The 18321-nt window shown below is 42.9% G+C and overlaps 1 protein-coding gene across 4 annotated transcripts in view; it reads left to right on the top strand.

The window, feature by feature from the left end:
• Window positions 1-1432: 1432 nt before the first annotated feature.
• The window catches only part of PTGER3 (prostaglandin E receptor 3), a 181888-nt gene continuing 164999 nt past the window's right edge, over window positions 1433-18321 (top strand). For 3 of the 4 annotated variants that reach the window (XM_032155593.2, XM_032155594.2, XM_032155588.2), the window contains exon 1: window positions 1433-2567. In XM_032155593.2, coding sequence (XP_032011484.1) covers window positions 1671-2567 — 897 coding nt within the window. In that variant the 5' untranslated portion in view covers window positions 1433-1670. The remainder of the gene's footprint in view (window positions 2568-18321) is intronic. The other variant, XM_032155591.2, reaches the window with a different exon arrangement.

The following is an 18321-nucleotide window of genomic DNA, read 5'->3' on the forward strand; positions in this document are numbered from 1 at the left end:
AAAGTTAAGAACACCCATACAGAACATCAGCTAAGCTAAGAAAGGCAAAACTGATTGGGCTTGTTCTGAAAGTCGATCTGTGTCAATGAAAATAATGGTCTTTAGAGTGCTATATGATTAAGTCTAATTCTTAAATATGAGGAAAAATGAACTTTGCAATTATTTTTAAAAATCTTTTCATTTCTTAGACAGTGTAAAAAGGCAAAAAACAAAACAAAAAACACAAGACTTTCCCAAGATTAGGGGAAATTGATCTCACCGTTAATATTCATCTTCTGAGAGCAGTTATGGGACCCACGTCAGGAATACATGCTTCAAATAAGATGGGACTTGAGAATTGCTGAGAGACTTCAGGAACATTCTTTAATTTCATGGGGCCTCAGTCACCCCACCTTTAAGGGGAATAATAATAGCAATAGTACCTTGGAGGATTTCTGTGATAAAACGAGAAAATGCTTGTGAGAAGTACATACAAGATTGGCTTACTGAAAGAGGTTACGTAGCAAGCAAGTATGCCTATTGTCATTCAATGTTTCTTATTCCAAAGGCAAAGTTTCCATACAGATTAAGGCCTTCATAACATCTGAATACATTTTCTAGTTCTTATTGCATGAAGATAAGAAAGATGGTTGGAGGCTTTGGAAGGAATACTCTTCTCCTCTGCTCCCCTCTCACTCCCATAGGCTGGGAGCAGCTGATTTCACTACCTCAGATATGCAAATGGATGCCACCTTCCTGTAGCCACTTTTGCCATAGCTGGCCTTTTTGTCGGGTGGTGGGGAGGGGAGCGGGCAGGATTAGGCGAGGGGGAGTAGTTGGGATTTCTTGGTCTTGGAATTCAACCATCCGATGTATTTGTTTCCCTGTGTCTATTCCCTTAAGTCTACAGGCACTGTCTAGAAATTTTATAATTTTCAGCGGCACCCCAGGGGACAGGACACCTTGGCCTTTTTATAAGCACTCTAGAGTCCCAAAGCAGAAAGGAAAAAAGGTAACGATCAGCTCTGCAAAGGCTTGTGTGGACTGCTTCAGGACGGGCGATGTTCACTTTACCGGAGTGACTAAAGGACTTCAGGAGAAGGGTCCCGTCCCTGTAGGAGCGTGTGTGGTTGGAGAAGCAGGAGGGCGAGCGCTCGGGCGCGCCTCGGCGGTTTGCCTGGGGTCCGCAAGACCAGGGCGACTTACTGGCTGCCTGCCGCCCACCGACACTTTGGCGGAGAACCGGCGGAGGCGCCCGGTGGGCTCCCGGTCCGGCCAGGAGCAGGGCGTTTCCGAGGAGCGCGTCTGGGGTTTCCCGACCCAGGCGATCAGGACAGGCAACAGCCAAGAGAGGCGCCCGGTTGCTTTGCACCCTCCTCCCACCTCGGTTCTGTCCACACCCACGGGCGCCCCGCCCCCTCGGCCTTATAGAGGGGACTCGGCACCTCGGCGCGCCTCGGAGCCAGAGGTTTCCCGGAGAGGAAGGCGTGGCTCCCTCCCGGGCCAGGGAGCCCTGGCGCCGCCGCGGCTTGGTCCCAGTAGCGGAGCAGGGCGGCGGCTGCGCCCCGCACCATGGAGGGCAGCCCGGCCCCAGCCGCTGTAGACGCCGACCTCCGCCGCCGCCCACGCCGCGTCTGCCCGCTCGGGCTGCGGCTCTCCGGACGCCATCCCCTCCTCACCTCGAAGCCAACATGAAGGAGACCCGGGGCTACGGAGGGCATGCCCCCTTCTGCACCCGCCTCAACCACTCCTACCCGGGCATGTGGGGGCCCGAGCGTTCCGCCGAGGCGCGGGGCAACCTCACGCGCCCCCCAGGGTCCGGCGAGGACTGCGGATCGGTGTCCGTGGCCTTCCCGATCACCATGCTGCTCACCGGTTTCGTGGGCAACGCACTGGCCATGCTGCTCGTGTCGCGCAGCTACCGGCGCCGGGAGAGCAAGCGCAAGAAGTCCTTCCTGCTGTGCATCGGCTGGCTGGCGCTCACCGACCTGGCCGGGCAGCTTCTCACCACCCCGGTGGTCATCGTGGTGTACCTGTCCAAGCAGCGCTGGGAGCACCTCGACCCGTCGGGGCGGCTCTGCACCTTCTTCGGGCTGACCATGACTGTCTTCGGGCTCTCCTCGCTGTTCATCGCCAGCGCCATGGCCGTCGAGCGGGCGCTGGCCATCCGGGCGCCGCACTGGTACGCGAGCCACATGAAGACGCGTGCCACCCGCGCTGTGCTGCTCGGCGTGTGGCTGGCGGTGCTCGCCTTCGCCCTGCTGCCGGTAATGGGCGTGGGCCAGTACACCGTCCAGTGGCCCGGGACGTGGTGCTTCATCAGCACCGGGCGAGGGGGCAACGGGACGAGCTCTTCGCATAACTGGGGCAACCTTTTCTTCGCCTCTGCCTTTGCCTTCCTGGGGCTCTTGGCGCTGACAGTCACCTTTTCCTGCAACCTGGCCACCATTAAGGCCCTGGTGTCCCGCTGCCGGGCCAAGGCCACGGCATCGCAGTCCAGCGCCCAGTGGGGCCGCATCACGACCGAGACGGCCATTCAGCTCATGGGGATCATGTGCGTGCTGTCGGTCTGCTGGTCTCCGCTACTGGTAGGTAGTTCCAGGGCTGGGGGAAGTCGGGAGGCGCGTGCGAGTAAGCGGGAACCTGGGACTTCGCTAAGTGGCAGCACCTGCAGGGGTGTGTTTGCAACCGCAGAGCGCTGGAGCGTCCTTTCCTCCGGCCCGCGCTGTCTTGGCTACAGCTTCAGAGCTGAGCTCCTCACTTACTAGCCGAGCGCCTTCCAAGAGCCAGGATTCGCATTAGGCACTGGTTATGAGCACAGAGAGATCACAGGGCTGCTCACATTCGAGTCGGGGAGGAGACAGGATGAGTCACTGAAATGACATATATGCAGAGGTAGAGGTTTGTCCTGAGTGCGTTAAAAGCAGAATTGCTATGATAACTGTAGCCTGATATGGTGGGATTTTTTTTTTCAATTTCAAAGTCCTCTTTCACGTTAATGAGATTTTCAGTCTGCAACCCCAGGCAGTCACAGCCCTCCTGCAGCTTCTGAAACACTGCGCGACCTATGGGTGCCTTCAAGGTTCATTCTTGATGAGGCAGGAGAATGAAAGATGCGAGTTGCCTCCTCAGCCCTTCGCCATGGTGTTTGACCCTCTGCTCTAGGAAGTGCCCGAACGACAGTCAGTGGCGTCCGGAAGCTCAGCAGCTTCTTCAGCCCAGCATTTACTTACCCTTGCAGCACTCAAGCAGGGTTCGCCAATCCTGAGATAGGAGGTAGAGGTTTCTCCGTGTCCTAGCTCCTCATACCAGAGCAGCGCAGAGGAGCAAGGATGTTTGCAGAGGCTCTTTGCCTAACACCTGCCCTTACATGATATTTTCGAGGTTTTTTGTCTGTGTTACTTTTAGCTAGAAATGTCCGTGTGTAAGTGCTGTTTACTAATTCCTGAAAAATGGATGCTTACTTAGACCCTGGGGAGTCTGGGTTAGTAGATGTTGCAGAAAGAGCGATTTGGTCACTGTTATAAAGGTATAACCAACTATATGTGTTATACCATTGTGGAAAACCTTTGAAACACGTGAACGCAGTTTTTTTTTCCTAATCGTGGTAAAATATATTACATACAATTCAGTATTTTAACCGTTATTATGTGTAGAGTTCAGTGGCATTAGGCATTAAGTACGTTGAGTTTTTTGTGCGCCATGTATGCTTTTAAATCCCTTGCATTTGAAAATAGGAATGTAATTTCTTTCACCTGGTTTGGTACATTGGAGCACAAACCTTGGCTCCAAATCAGTGACATGAGGGGACAAGGAGAGTTATGTTGAGACCTAACTGCCCACAAGTCGCTGTATGGTCACAGTTCTTTATTCCAGGAGTTGGAACTCAGGCCGATGTCATCACTATGGCTTATCAAAACCAGCACCAGTTTTAGATATACAGTATTTACTTTTATGGCCTGGAAATGGAGTGTACAGGTGGTCAACTAGGAAGGAAGAAAGAGTTCTAAATAGTAAACACTTTACTAAAGTGTGGTAATTAATATAACTTTAAAGGCAAACAGGGTATCTGAATTTTTCACAAGTGTCATTTGAGTCCCACATCTTTGAGTTTGCTGTATCACATGATTTATATCCTAGGGAAAAAAATGCAGTTAAATCAATTGAACAAAATACCCACACAGCTAATCAGACTTATGATTTATTGTTTGTGTATTTTGTTTTTAAGTCAAAGTGAAACCATGTAGTGTGTTTTTGATTTAGACACTTTAATTCTAGTACCAAAAGTATGGTAGCCTCAGAAAGAAAGTAGATCAATCTTGAAAACTGTAATTTAGGGTGGCGAAACTCACTCTTTCAAGAAAGGCTGTATTTGAAACTAGTCTTACTTAATTTCAATTTGGATAATTCTTATTGATTTATAGCATTTTACTGGGCACTTTATTAATTCAATTATAAAAACATTAAACAAAATAAATTCAACATGTGATCATATCAAAAAGGAGAATTTTTTTTTTTTTTTGAGAGAGTCTCACTCTGTCACCCAGGCTGGAGTGCAGTGGTGAGCTCTCAGCTCTCTGCAGCCTCCACTTCCCAGGTGCAAGTGATTCTACTGCCTCAGCCTTCTGAGTAACTGAGATGACAGGCACCTGCCACCACACCTGGCTAATTTGTGTATTTTTAGTAGAGATGGGGTTTCACCATGTTGGCCAGGCTGGTCTCGAACTCCTGACCTGAGGTGATCAGCCCGCCTCGGCCACCCAAAGTGCTGGGATTACAGGTATGAGCCACCGTGCCCGGCCTAGGAGAAATGGGAACTTTTTAAAGAAAATGGTTCCATCGGCTGGGCGCGGTGGCTCACGCCTGTAATCCCAGCACTTTGGGAGGCTGAGGTGAGTGGATCATTTGAGGTCGGCAGTTTGAGACCAGCCTTCCAACATGGCCAAACCCCGCCTCTACTAAAAATACAAAAATTAGCGGGGCATGATGGCGTGCGCCTGTAATCTCAGTTACTCGGAAGGCTGATGCAGGAGAATTACTTAGGCTGGGGAGACAGAGGTTGTCGTGAGCCGAGATCACGGCACTGCACTCCAGCACGGGTGACAGAGCAAGACTCCATCTGGAAAAAAAAAAAAAAAAAAACAACTCCAAATATCTTCAAAAAGATATACTGTACAAAGTTGGAATTACTTCAAAGAAAAGAAACTGGCAAAGCTGCTTTCTTAATAGAGAATTGTAAGAATAAAAACACTAGAATTTAGTGAATTGAATTTTCAGCATATTAGTGTTAAAATGAGAGATTAATGCTGTTTTTTCTAACTATGAGTGTAATATAGATTTCCTGTTAGCATTTGTTAAGTTGGGTATAGGATACTATTCTAATTGTCCAAACTTCTTACTTGAAAGGACCCTGAATATATCCTGGAAGACTATCATGACTATAATAAATATTCAGTTGTTACTGCAGGAAAACTTGGTAGGACAGAAACACCATAATAAGAAAATGTCCCAACAGCTACGAGTTCACACTACATAAATACTTGAATAGAGGTTTATGCATCCTTAAACAAAAGCTTTGTTTCCTTTTTCTTTTTCTCAGAAATTTTGCAAAATACAATATAAAACGTGAAACTAAGAGGGTACAGTGGGAAATGATGTCACCAGGATAGATAATCTACAGTTTTTAGTTACTGCTTATGTAAGGCATCACATCATCATTCTGTTGCAATCAGCCGATTGATCCAGCACTGCAATCTATTTGATTTTTGTCATTATTGTTTTATATTTTATGAATGATGCTCACCATAGCTCAGTTGTTTGACCTGATAGCTAAATTTCCAGAAATGGGAATAACCTTAGGATTTTGTTCAAAGGAAGCTATGAGTACGTTTTGTACTTTTATAACTTGGCACTCCCAAGCAGGTAGAATGTGGCTAATACTGTGAGCTATCTCAAAAACAGTAAATATAAAGCCAGCTATGAACATCGTGAAAAGTGAGGTATGAGCAACAAACAGTTTCTCATCATCAATCTTGGAACTGGATAAAAGCAGCCTTAGAAACTTTTGCCTTTAATCTTGAACCACTGAATTCCCTGCTCAGTATCCACAAATAGAGATGTTTCAGTTCAAGAAGATATTTCACAATGTAGTTGTGATTTTTTTTTCATTTTAGTTAAGGAATCACTGATATATTTTGACAGGTGAAATTTGCCTTTAATATGCCACATGTGGTAGATATGTATGATGAATTATTTTCAGAAATAATGTTTTACAGCATATAAAAGTATTATTCAATTGCTAATCTCTTCTGCCTCTAACTTTCTGCCATATTCGGGATGTTGCTTCAGAGAACGTGATTAAACATATGAATCCACATTGTAGGAAAAATATTCTATAATTTTTCTCTTTTGAAAAAGGTGTGAAGGTCAACAAAATATTCTATGATTATAAAACTGATTAATGTTATAATCTGTTCAGAAAAGCAGAATTTCCACATTGGTGGGTGAAATATTTGTAGAACTATAATACAAGATAGGATGTAATTAATGCCTTTGGCTCTCAGAAAAAAGTCAATCTGAATTTGCCAGAGGAGACTTCCAGGAAGATGAATTGGCATAACCTCACTTCACGACTTCATGACTGGGAGCAAGTGTGTCCCAAAACCCAGCCCAATGAGAACAAAGGGTGCACACTAGATCAATGGGAATGATGTTTTAAAAATGTTCAAGAAAGCAAATTTAGATGGTTAGTCCCTGAATGACAAGATGAGGACTTCACTCTTTTGAGTTTATCAGAAAGAGCCAAGAATTAAACACTTCTTAAGCCATCATCTTTGAAGAAATTCACATGGTCTGAAGTTGTAATATATTGTGAGTCACTGGCCCTTCTCTTTTGAACAAGCTGTGAAGGTCAACAACTAAATTATGAAAGTTTCCATAGGTGTAGTTTTCTGGGACTAACACTCAGGAATATGCACCACAGGCATCTGTAACAGACTATGATTCCTCTGAGGGTGCAGAGGGGTGGTAGGTGAGGGATACTGGGTGCTAAGTTTCAGTTTTTAGTTCTGCCTTTGCATTGCAGGAAAGAAATGCGGGGAAGTCCCCCCTAAAACACTGTACATCTGTGTAATGTTTTTGCAACCTGCCAGTGTTCCACGTTTATCTCATTCATGCCTCACAACACTAAGATCTACAACTGTAACATGTCAAATTCTTACTCTCCCGTTTTTTCCAGTTGCTTTACAAAAAGACAGGAAGGAAGTTTGTATTTCAACTCCTGCCAGCTGTGCTTCTTGAGAATCATTAGACAATCTCTCAAGTCCTCCTTTTCCCTAGAAAATTCCAACTTTCATAAAGATGGTAACCAATGAAGGAGCCTCATTTTGGGGGGTTCCTCTTATATCTTGTCCCCTAAGTATATGGCGACATTTTACTGTAAACATAGTACAGACAGTCTCCGACCTACGCTTTTTCAACTTCATGATGGTGTGAAAGGAATGCACATTCAGTAGAAACTGTACTTGGAATTTGGAATGGCGATCTTTTATCGGCCTAGTGATATGCAGTATGATACTCTTTGGTGATGCATGCACAGCTCCCAGTCAGCCACGCAAACACAAGGTAAGCAAGCAACACTCCACAGTGGACTGTGTTGCCAGATGATTTTGCCCACCTGTAGGCTAATGTAAGTGTTCTGAGCATGTTTAAGGTAGGCAAGGCTAAGCTATGATGTTCAGTATGTTAGGTGTATTAAACGTATTAAACGCATCTTTGACCTTACGATGTATTCAACTTACAACATTTTCAACTGACAGTGAGTTTACCCAGATGTAACCCTGTTGTAAGTTGAGGAATATCTGTAATTGATTCTTATACAGAAATGACAGTTGGACAGCGTATGACCGAGATACATACAACATGGAAACTCTCTGTGAATTCCTGCACCCTGTTCTCTTTACACAGAACACTTCTTTCTCCATTTTTTCATTGCCACTTTACCCCTCAGCCATTCAGCAATATCTGCCAAGCACCCACCTCTCTTGGATTGGCTAAGATCTCAAGTTAGAAGCCATTTTCTAGCGAAGCCGTCCTTCATCCTCTCTAGGCCGTGATTGGGTGCCCTGATCTCATGATACCCTGCATTTCCGGTTCACAGTCTGAGTCACACTTCATTGGAGACATTGGTTTACTGTCTTTCTGTTCTTTTAGTTCTGCCAAGGTCAAGTACAGTGTCTGTCTTGCACATTATTTTTTTCCTGGGAACTATCATAATTACTTGCCATATAAGGTCTGCCCAATACGTGCTTATTGACTGAATACTTTTTTTTCTCTTTTGAGACAAAGTCTCGCTGTTGCCCAGGCTGGAGTGCATTGGCACGATCTCGGGCTCACTACAACTTCTGACTCCTGGGTTCAAGCGATTCTTGTGCCTCAGCCTCCCGAGTAGCTGGGGTTACAGGCGTGCACCACCACATGCTAATTTTTGTATTTTTTTTTTACTAGAGACGGGATTTCACCATGTTGGGCAGTTTGGTCTCAAATTCCTGTCCTCCTGTGATCCTCTCGCCTCTGCCTCCCAAAGTGCTGTAGCATTACAGGCATGAGCCACCGTGCTGGCCTTGACTGAATACTTGAGCAACCAAATCAGAAGACAGGGTCTGGCCCCATGTAAATAAGCAATTACTTTTTGGCCTTAGACAATTCACTTGATATCTTTATGAACCCTTCCCTTCCTTTCCTTTCCTTTCCTTTCCCTTCCCTTCCCTTCCCTTCCCTCCCCTCCCCTCACTCTCTCTTTCTTTACTTTTCTTTCCTTTCTTTACTTTTCTTTCCTTTCTTTTCTTTTCTTTCTTTCTTTCTCTTTCTTTCTTTCTCTTTCCTTTCTTTCTTTTTCTCCTTCCTTCCTTCCTTCCTTCCTTCCTTCCTTCCTTCCTTCCTTTCTTTTTGAAACAAAAATGCCTACCCAGCTCATTTCACAGTATTATAATGAAAACCAACAAGATTAACATATGTGAAAATAATGGGGTAGTATACAGTACTATGAAAATACTTTATTACTGAGTCCTTTTAGCAAGCTGGGAATATTCCTTCCATATGAGGAATACCCCTGTGATGTTTCACTGGATAGTAACGTTGACTCTTGTGCTGAGATAGGCCTTTCTTCTAGCAAACTGGAGAAAAGAGGCAAGTGGTGTTTCACAGCTTGATTAGTTACAGTTCATTGGGGAAAAAACGTGGTAGAGAATGCAACTTTCAAAAACAGAAAGAAAAATGGGAAACCAACTGTGCCTAAGTTTTTTTTTTTTTTTTTGAGGCAGAGTCTTGCTCTGTCACCCAGGCTGGAGTGCAGTGGTGTAATCTCCGCTCACTGCAAGCTCCGCCTCCCGGGTTCACGCCATTCTCCTGCCTCAGCCTCCCGAGTAGCTGGGACTGCAGGTGCCCGCCACCATGCCTGGCTAATTTTTTTGTATTTTTAGTAGAGACAGGGTTTCACTGCATTAGCCAGGATGGTCTTGATCTCCTGACCTCGTGATCCGTCCGCCTCAGCCTCCCAAAGTGCTGGGATTACAGGATGCCTAAATTTTTATAAGGTATTGTAATTCATCCCCCCTTCCCTCCCCCTGCCACCATCCCTCCTCTGCATTCTCTCAGCCCTGTAATCTGTTCCCTTTTACAGCTTCTAGTTAGCTCTCTAACTCCAAAACACACTGATCCCATTTCCCCTTTCCCTTACACCTGAAGGAGGAGCTAGTACCTTGTGTCCTGAAGACCTCTGTCACAGGTCTGGAATGCTCTTTTCTGCTCTGTGGCCCTGAGAAGGGGACGACTCATGTGCAGTGAGTAGCTCCCCTCCCCAGTGAACGGTCATCCCTCTGTGTTGGAGTTAAATGCGGGTCTTGCTAGCACCCACAGCCTCTCGTGTGAGCTCTTTCCAGTCAGGGTCTTCTTCCTGTTATCCTATATGTGCGCAAACCTATTCTCAATGGAATCTTGAGTTGAACTAATTGTGCATCTAACTGTTGTCTAAGATCAAGGCATTCTGCAAACTTCTTGAGAGAGTCTCTCCCTCAGTTGTCTTCATCTTTTCACAGGCAATTAGAAGTGTTGGGGCTGAACAGAACCTCTGCTGCTGACTGACGGCCCAGAATTGAATTACACAAGCCTTAAGACAGACCAAAGTGTGTGAATCATGGAGCTGTAAACTGCTTCACACAGTTTGACCAGGTCCTGACAACACATTAATGTTATTTGCAGCCTGCAAATAGCACAATGTGTTACTTTCCTATCCAGCGGCCTTCCCAGATATTCTCTGGGACCACATTTATAAGGAGGACATTTCAGTGACTCATGTGGCTGCTTACTTAAAATCCAAATATTATTTTAGCAAACTAATTTTATGATAGATATTTGAAGGATCATCGATCTAAAATGAAAAATGGTAGCAGAAATGGAAGAGGAGGCTTGAGTATTCCCCCTTTATATTAGAAAAAAGAAAACACCTACTAATTTAGGCAAAAGTTGTGCAATATGAATACAAGAGAAATTCTCCACCATATACCATTACTGCTTAAAAACTCTTGGTAATACAAAAACAAAAGGCCATGTTGGAACTGGAAGCCTATTTATTTCAAGCAATAATTGGTCCCCAAATATTACGTGTAATTTAAAACATACCCTTTCCACTAATTTTTTGTTATATCCTGAAAGTAAATTTGATTTGTATCTTTTTGTCCCTCTTTCTGAACACATAGTAAATACCATTTTCTGTGGTTGAGAATATGCTGCTGTTGTGATTCATAAAAATTTGGGAAAAAGAAGTGTGTGATTAATGTTGAAAATGATGAAAGAGTGATTGTAAAAGATTAGATTCATTCTGAGAGGTTCACAAGACAGTAAAGTGGAGCACTGATTGCTGTTTGAGGTATGAAATTTCCTTGGTAACATCTTGCTACCAACAACCTTATTTGAGTCAGAGCTTCTGGCAGATCACACACTTTCATATTTCCCCAAATAGAAGAAAGTCCCAACAGCCAGCTCCTCAGCCACAGAGTAGCATCAGTGATTAAGTGACCCCCGACTTGTGAGGACTCCTCTCTGCTTCATAAGAAGAACTGAAGAAAGTTATTAAAGAAGCAAGTGAATGCCACAGAGAGAATAAGGCACTGGCTGGCAAGAGACCTGGATCTGGTCATGGCCTTGCCATGTGATCTAAGTCACTTTATCTTGCCGGACTTTCCTTTTCTAATCGGTAAGATAAAACGATTAACAACTCTGATCCTCCTTTCAGTTCTCACTTCCTGTAGCTCTAAATACATTAAATGGTCCCTGTTGGACACACTATTTCAGATATATGGGAGAAAATACGTAAAGAATTATTAGGAAAAAGCATAGAAATGTATGCAAATGGACAAAATAGATCACACGTTCTCTTATCCGGTGATTCTATAAATATTTATTGAGAGCTTGTTACGTGCCTGCCACTCTCATCACTCTGGTGATACAGTGGTGGCCAGCACTGATTCATTTAGCTATACAGGTTGAGCAGTTACGTTGCTCGAGAGAGTGTTATTCACATTATATTGTAAGATAATGACAATCTTTGGAGTTGAGCAGTATGCGATCTGTGCAGCTTTACGTGGCAGCCTCAATGGTAAACCAAATGGAATGCTATCTTCCTTCATGTAGCTTTCAGTCTACTAAGGTAGACAGACAGTAGATAGTCAGTCATTCCAATAAGCAAATGTAACTAGTCTGATGGATCTTACTGTGGTTGCCCTGACTACCACACATGAGATTGGCCTCATGTGGGCAGGACAGGGCTGGTCCAGTGCAGCATGATGGCCCTAATGGAACACGCTTGGCCCCAGCTGTACTGGATCTGTGCTTGGATTCCACAATTAGGGAGCACATTAATTCACACCTATGACTCCAGCTGTAATGTTCAGCCGCAATTCTCCAGAACACAAACACTGCTAGAGTGAGTACATGGACTCAAAGGGCTGCTGACCTCAGGCCACATGCTGCCCTAGAATCAGCCTTCCCAGATCATTAGGCTCTGGGTGGTCCTCAGATTATCTCCTGACAAATGTGTCTTTCCCTTTCTTTCTTTTTTTTTTTTTGAGACAAAGTCTCGCTCTGTTGCACAGGCTGGAGTGCAGTGGCACGATCTCGGCTCACTGCAAGCTCTGCCTCCCGAGTTCACGCCATTCTCCTGCCTCAGCCTCTCCGAGTAGCTGGGACTACAGGCGCCCGCCGCCACATCCGGCTAATTTTTGTATTTTTAGTAGAGACGGGGTTTCACCGTGTTAGCCAGGATGGTCTCGATCTCCTGACATTGTGACCCGCCTGCCTCGGCCTGCCAAAGTGCTGGGATTACAGGCATGAGCCACTGTGCCCGGCCCGTTTCTTTTATTTTTTATTTTTAATTAATTTATTTTATTTTGAGATAGGGTCTTGCTCTGTCGCCCAGGCTATAGTACAGTGGTGTGATCATAGCTCACTGCAGCCTTGAACTATTGGGCTCAAGTGATCCTCCAGCCTCAGCCTCTGTGTAGTTGTACTATTAGGTGTGCACCACCACATCCAGTTTTTCCCTTTCTCTAAGTTTTCTTTTAAGGCTTTTATGTCTTTTCCCTGTAGTGAATGTGGCCAAATCCACTCTGCTCCAAGTTTCTTGGCTTCAAATCTTGAGAGAAGAGGTTCAGTTTCTTGATCTCCTCTTTGACCAGAAGGTCCTGGGCCCCTTAAGCACCATATACCTCTTCCCAAGTGACCAGCAGTCTATATCACAGAGTGTTGTGTGGGTTTTCCTTTGTTATACCACACAATTTCCACTACGTAAAGCTAATGATTCCAAATTTACCAAAATAAGTAATTCTTCTGAAACTTCTGCTCCAATGTAATTTGCTCTGCTCACTTGACCAGGGAAGTGCAGATGGATGCTGGCATACCTTTTTATACATCAAAAACGAGCACTTTATGAAGGCAAGAGAAAGGTACTTTGAGAGAGTGTCAAAGAAGATCTCCTATTGATGCATTGGGGTTAGGGAGGGCATCTCTGGGAAAAGGGTCATTTATGATGAGGCTTACAAGATAAGACTTCAAGGAAGAAAGAGCAGTATGTGAAGGTGTCAGTGTAGGAATACACTGGAAGCATTGGAGGAACTGAAAGAAGGCCAGATGGATGGATTAGAGTGAGTAAAAAAGAGACTGCCTGCAAGGCCAGCTAGGGAGGGCGGCAGGGCCAGATAATTCACAACCTTGTCATTTTTGTTCGGGAGTTTAGATTTCTACCACAAGTACAATGAAAAACAACTGAGAGCTGCAGGGGAATGACCTGATCTGCTTTATGTTTTAAGACCACTTAAGGTTGCCTAATGGATTAGATGGGTAGAGCATCAGAGCCCTCGAGTACTGAGGACAGATGGACATGTAGAGACATTAATATAAAGAAAAACTTTCTTCCTTAAATGTTGCTTTAAAAGAGGAGTGGGAAGTAGCTTGGCCTAGAATCGGTGAGAGAGGGGAAGCGGCAGTGGATCTGTGCAGATGCACCACGGAAAATATTGAACGGGATATGCTGGGAATGGTAAGCAGATCTGTTTTTGACACTCGAGAATGTCAAAAACTATAGATACAGTCAAATAGAGACTGAGGGGAAAGGGAGAAACACATAAGTAGATTGCTTAAGATTAGGAATGAGAATTTGTGTTTCATTTTGGGCAAGTTGTATTGATTTTCTATACTGTTCTATATTTGTAAAATAAGAGAGTGTGTATTATAAAACCTGAATTCACAAAGCTCGTTTAGGAAAACAACTCATCTAATATTTGATATCTTTCTTTTTTTTTTTTTTTTTTTTTTTGAGACGGAGTCTCGCTCTGTCGCCCAGGCTGGAGTGCAGTGGCGCGATCTCGGCTCACTGCAAGCTCCGCCTCCCGGGTTCACGCCATTCTCCTGCCTCAGCCTCTCCGAGTAGCTGGGACTACAGGCGCCCGCCACCACTACCGGCTGATTTTTTGTATTTTTAGTAGAGACGGGGTTTCACCGTGGTCTCGATGTCCTGACCTTGTGATCCGCCCACCTCGGCCTCCCAAAGTGCTGGGATTACAAGCGTGAGCCACTGCGCCTGGCCTCTTTCTAGAATATTCTTAGTGAAATTGTTTCAGCTTTATTTACGCTTTGTTGAACACCCTTAATAATAGGAAATCTTTTGCCTCTCAAGAGCTCTAGGAATTTTCTTAGAGCCGAGATTGTGCCAGACTCTTTCTCACACATACTTTTTAAAAAATTTCTTGCAATAACCCTATGAGACAGGCATTTTGTCGCCAAAGTTATTATAATGAGAAAACTAAAGCTGAGAGGAACTGAGTGATTTGTTCAAGGTAGCAAAGCTATTAAGTAGACAGGCTGGGATTGAAAAGCCAATAAATTTTCAATAAAGTAACAAAGCTGAGAACCATTTGGAATTCATTTGTCCATGTTTCCTCCATGCCATGATGCCTTAGAATACCCAATTCATCTAGAGCTGTTCTTTCTATTAGAAAAATTCATTTCCCTTATATTGACTGAGTCAGAATCTGTCTTCCCTTTTGCTTCCACCCTTTAGTGCTAATACTAGCTCTTGGATTAGTTAGAACAATACTAAACTTATTTTTATTTTACTATTATGTTTTATCACAAAGAGGTTACATTTTTTACTGACAACTCAGTCACTGCATACATACTTTATTGCACAAGTTATAAGTGGATCAACAATTATATTAGCAATGTAAACTCATGTGCATTTACATAAAATGACTGCCCTAGATTCTGGTGCATTTTGTGCCAGGTACTTTAGTAAATATGGCAAACATAAAGGGACTTAGCTACTTCAATTTATGTGAACAGAAAGTAGCATATATATCATCTTATAAAATACCTGTCATGTCAAATTTAGGAAAATCAGTAAATGACAAAAGGAACACATTAAAAGAAAATTTAGCAATAAAAATGTTAGATTAAAAAATTAGGTTTAAAAACTTTAACAGTTGGACTTAGGAACAAGAAAGCATACACATGTTGGGAATTTTTAAGAAAAGACTCCCATATTCCACTTCAGAATTATGACTGTGTTCCTAAAAAATAATTCTGAGTTTCTACAATGTCTTCCCTGCTAGTATAAATCATTGTTTTGTAGTTATTAATATGGTAACTCACATAAATGAGTTTTAAAATAAGATTCTTCTCACTCAAAATAAAATAAGATAAAACTAATATTACCTCCACCAAATTACAAAGAAATCCTATCAAAATGCTGGCCAGATAAAGAATCCAGATAGAGACACATCATAACAATACTAAATTTACTTAAAGACATGTTTTATTTTTAAAGTTTTCTTTTAATTTTTAAAGATAAAAATACTATAGCAATAACTAGTTATACAGAGTAGTACTACTAATGCAGCATTATATTATTAGGTAATGAGGAGTTCTACTAAGTTTATAAGCAGAAAAATAACAAAAAATTACCTTGACCACGGCAGAGGGAGGAGCCATGATTTATAATTTATTTAGCAGACACTTATTGAATACTGATCGTATGTGAGGTAGTGCTACAATGACGTGACCCTTGTCCTCAAGGAATGTGTTGTCTTTAAAATGATTTCCTGGAGAAACTTGAAATTGACTCAAAAAAACAAAGCAGCAGCATTTTCCATCTTTAATTTTCAATAAAGAAACAAAGCTGAGAACCATTCAGAATTCATTTATCCATGCGTGCAATCAATATTTGTTTATTGAGCCTATACAATGTGTCAAACACAGTTCTAGGTGCTGGAAATATAGCAGTGAATTAGGCTAGTTTCATGCTCTCAGGGAATTAGCATTCTAGTGGAAGGAGAGAGGCAATAAATAAACTAGAAGTCTAGTGATTGTGACAAACACCATTAAGAAAATGAAGCAGTGTGCCAGAATAAAGCCTGAAGCATCCTTCTGGCAGCTATATGGAGCTGGATTGCAGAAGGGTATGAGTGGGAGCAGGGACACCAGGTAGAAGGCTGTTGAAGTCATCCAGGTAAGAGGCGGTGACAGCTGGGACTGGAGTGGAGATGTACCCACATCCACATAGTGTTTTGGAGACAGAGTTTACCGGACATTTTGAAATTTCTCTAATCCCTGTCCTATGACTCTGACAAGAAATAGGACCTCTCTCTTCCTCTCCAGGCCTTTGGTTTTGAGGTAGCCAGCTATCTACATATGGCTTTCCATTTGGCTCCCCAAGAAGGAAGTGACTGTTCTAAGCTTACATAACTAGGAAGGGACAGAATTAGGAGGTAAATTTGATTTAAAAGATGTTATTTCCTTTTTTCTGAGACGTGAATCAGAACAGTCACACAGAGACACAGAAGTTAGCAAAGTTTGCTTATAGAATAATAGAATGTCATGAGAATCCTGATCCCCAGAAGATCTGGAGCGTGCTGATTTCCAGGCTAGGCCTCAGAAGAAACTTTTGTAGTCATTGTTCTTTTTAAATGGGCTCTGGTTATCGTTGGCCTCTTTTTCTCCTAAACGGAGAGCAGTTCTCAAATTAATACTCCCTACTTTTAAAATCAGGATTGTTTGGCTGCAAATGACCGAAAACTAATGCAAACTAGCTTAAGCAAGCAAAAAAATAAATAAATATAAAAAGGTAGGGGGCGTTTCTCGATTCACATAAATCGCAGGAGTGTGAAGAGTGGAGGTGGCCTTATCGAAGATTGAAGGCAGCACTGTCTCTTTCTGAGCCTCTAACTTCAGCTTCTTGCTATGTATCAGAATCCCCACTTCAGGCTCTGCTCCTAAGGAACCAGCCTAAGCCATTGCTTTGCAGCTCTTTGGCTAGGTCTTGTGTTCTGTTTTCAAAGCTTCAAGTTAATAAGTTTATATTTGTTGTCTACATGTGAGGTTTTAATTTTGCTTTTATAATAATACAATATTTTATGAATACATCATCTTGAAGCACTGTTTAGACATCATAGATTTTTTCTATTGTTTTGTTTTATAAATACAAGAAACAGTCACAGATGACAAAGTTGCATTTTCAAAGACTAGTATGAGTTTTCTAAGCTATGAGGAAAGATTCAGGCTCAGAGAATTGTCCAGAAGTAAGAGTATAATGAAAGGTGGCATTATAAGACGAAAATGTCACAAATACTCCATTAACATCGTAGCGAGATGACTAGAGAAGAAAAAAGTTCTTTCTTGATTTTTCCATAAAGGATGAATTGTAGTCTGGGTTTTATGTTATTCTGGCAACCAGCTTTTTCTTTGTAAATCAGTAGCTGTGCTAACGGCCAACATGCTGGGTGGCAGACTTTTGAATTTATTTAATCATAGTAATTTTCTCCAAGAATAGACTAGGGATTTGCCTGGATCCAAAAGTAAATTTCTTAATATTAGCTTTCGCTCTATAGAAGACATTAGGAAGCATTTTAAAATTCTTTTCTCTAGCGTCTATTTCTAATTAAATTTTGCTACAGATCAATATCAGGAAGCATGGAATATCTTCTGACTTCAGAATTCTGCCCTCCTCCTTAGACATGGTTCTGGGTTGCAAACAACCAACTGTGACTCCAAGTGCAAAGAGCATATGTAGAAAGATTTCAGGAGCTCACAGAGTCCAGAGAAAGCTGGCAGGTCAGGTTTGGAAAACACGCAAGACCCAGAATGTTCTTGATGATGAACTTCAGGCTGCACAGCCAAAGTCCTGCTGGAAAAATGTTTGCTGCATGCCGCTGTGATGAATCCAATGTCTAAAAACCCCCTTCTTCTTTGTGTTATGCTTGTAAAATTCAAACTTCTATTGCCAGCCTGACTGGTGTAGCTTGGGTTATTTACCCCTACGCTATAACAAAGGATGAAGGCTCAGGCACCTCCAGCACTTGGTTTATGACATATGTGCTGGGATTTCTCCCCCACCCAGAGTACAGAGAAACAGTTATCCAAAATTGGGATATTAATAATAAAAGGTGGGGGTTCATTTTTACCATCTATCTAATTTATTCGTAGAAACATTATAATAGTAACATATTTTTGAAGCCTTGTGCACATGTGCATGTGCACGCGTGTGTGTGTGTGTGTGTGTTTGTGTGTGTATGTTTTCCTGCCACGTATCTGTTGGGAAATTGGGGTAGCAGTGAGGCTGGTGGAACACAAACTGAAGAGAGCCACAAAAAATAAAAGGACTTCTATTTACTGAATGCCTATTATGTGCAGGTGCATACTTGACAATTACCCTTTCCATATATTATCTAATTTAATATTCACAACAATTTTTGAGTTTGTTACTTTTCATTCCCATGTTTCAGTTGCAAATAATAA

This window comes from Hylobates moloch, unplaced genomic scaffold (genome assembly GCF_009828535.3).
Source record: "Hylobates moloch isolate HMO894 unplaced genomic scaffold, HMol_V3 SCAFFOLD_5, whole genome shotgun sequence".
Lineage (NCBI taxonomy): Eukaryota > Metazoa > Chordata > Mammalia > Primates > Hylobatidae > Hylobates > Hylobates moloch.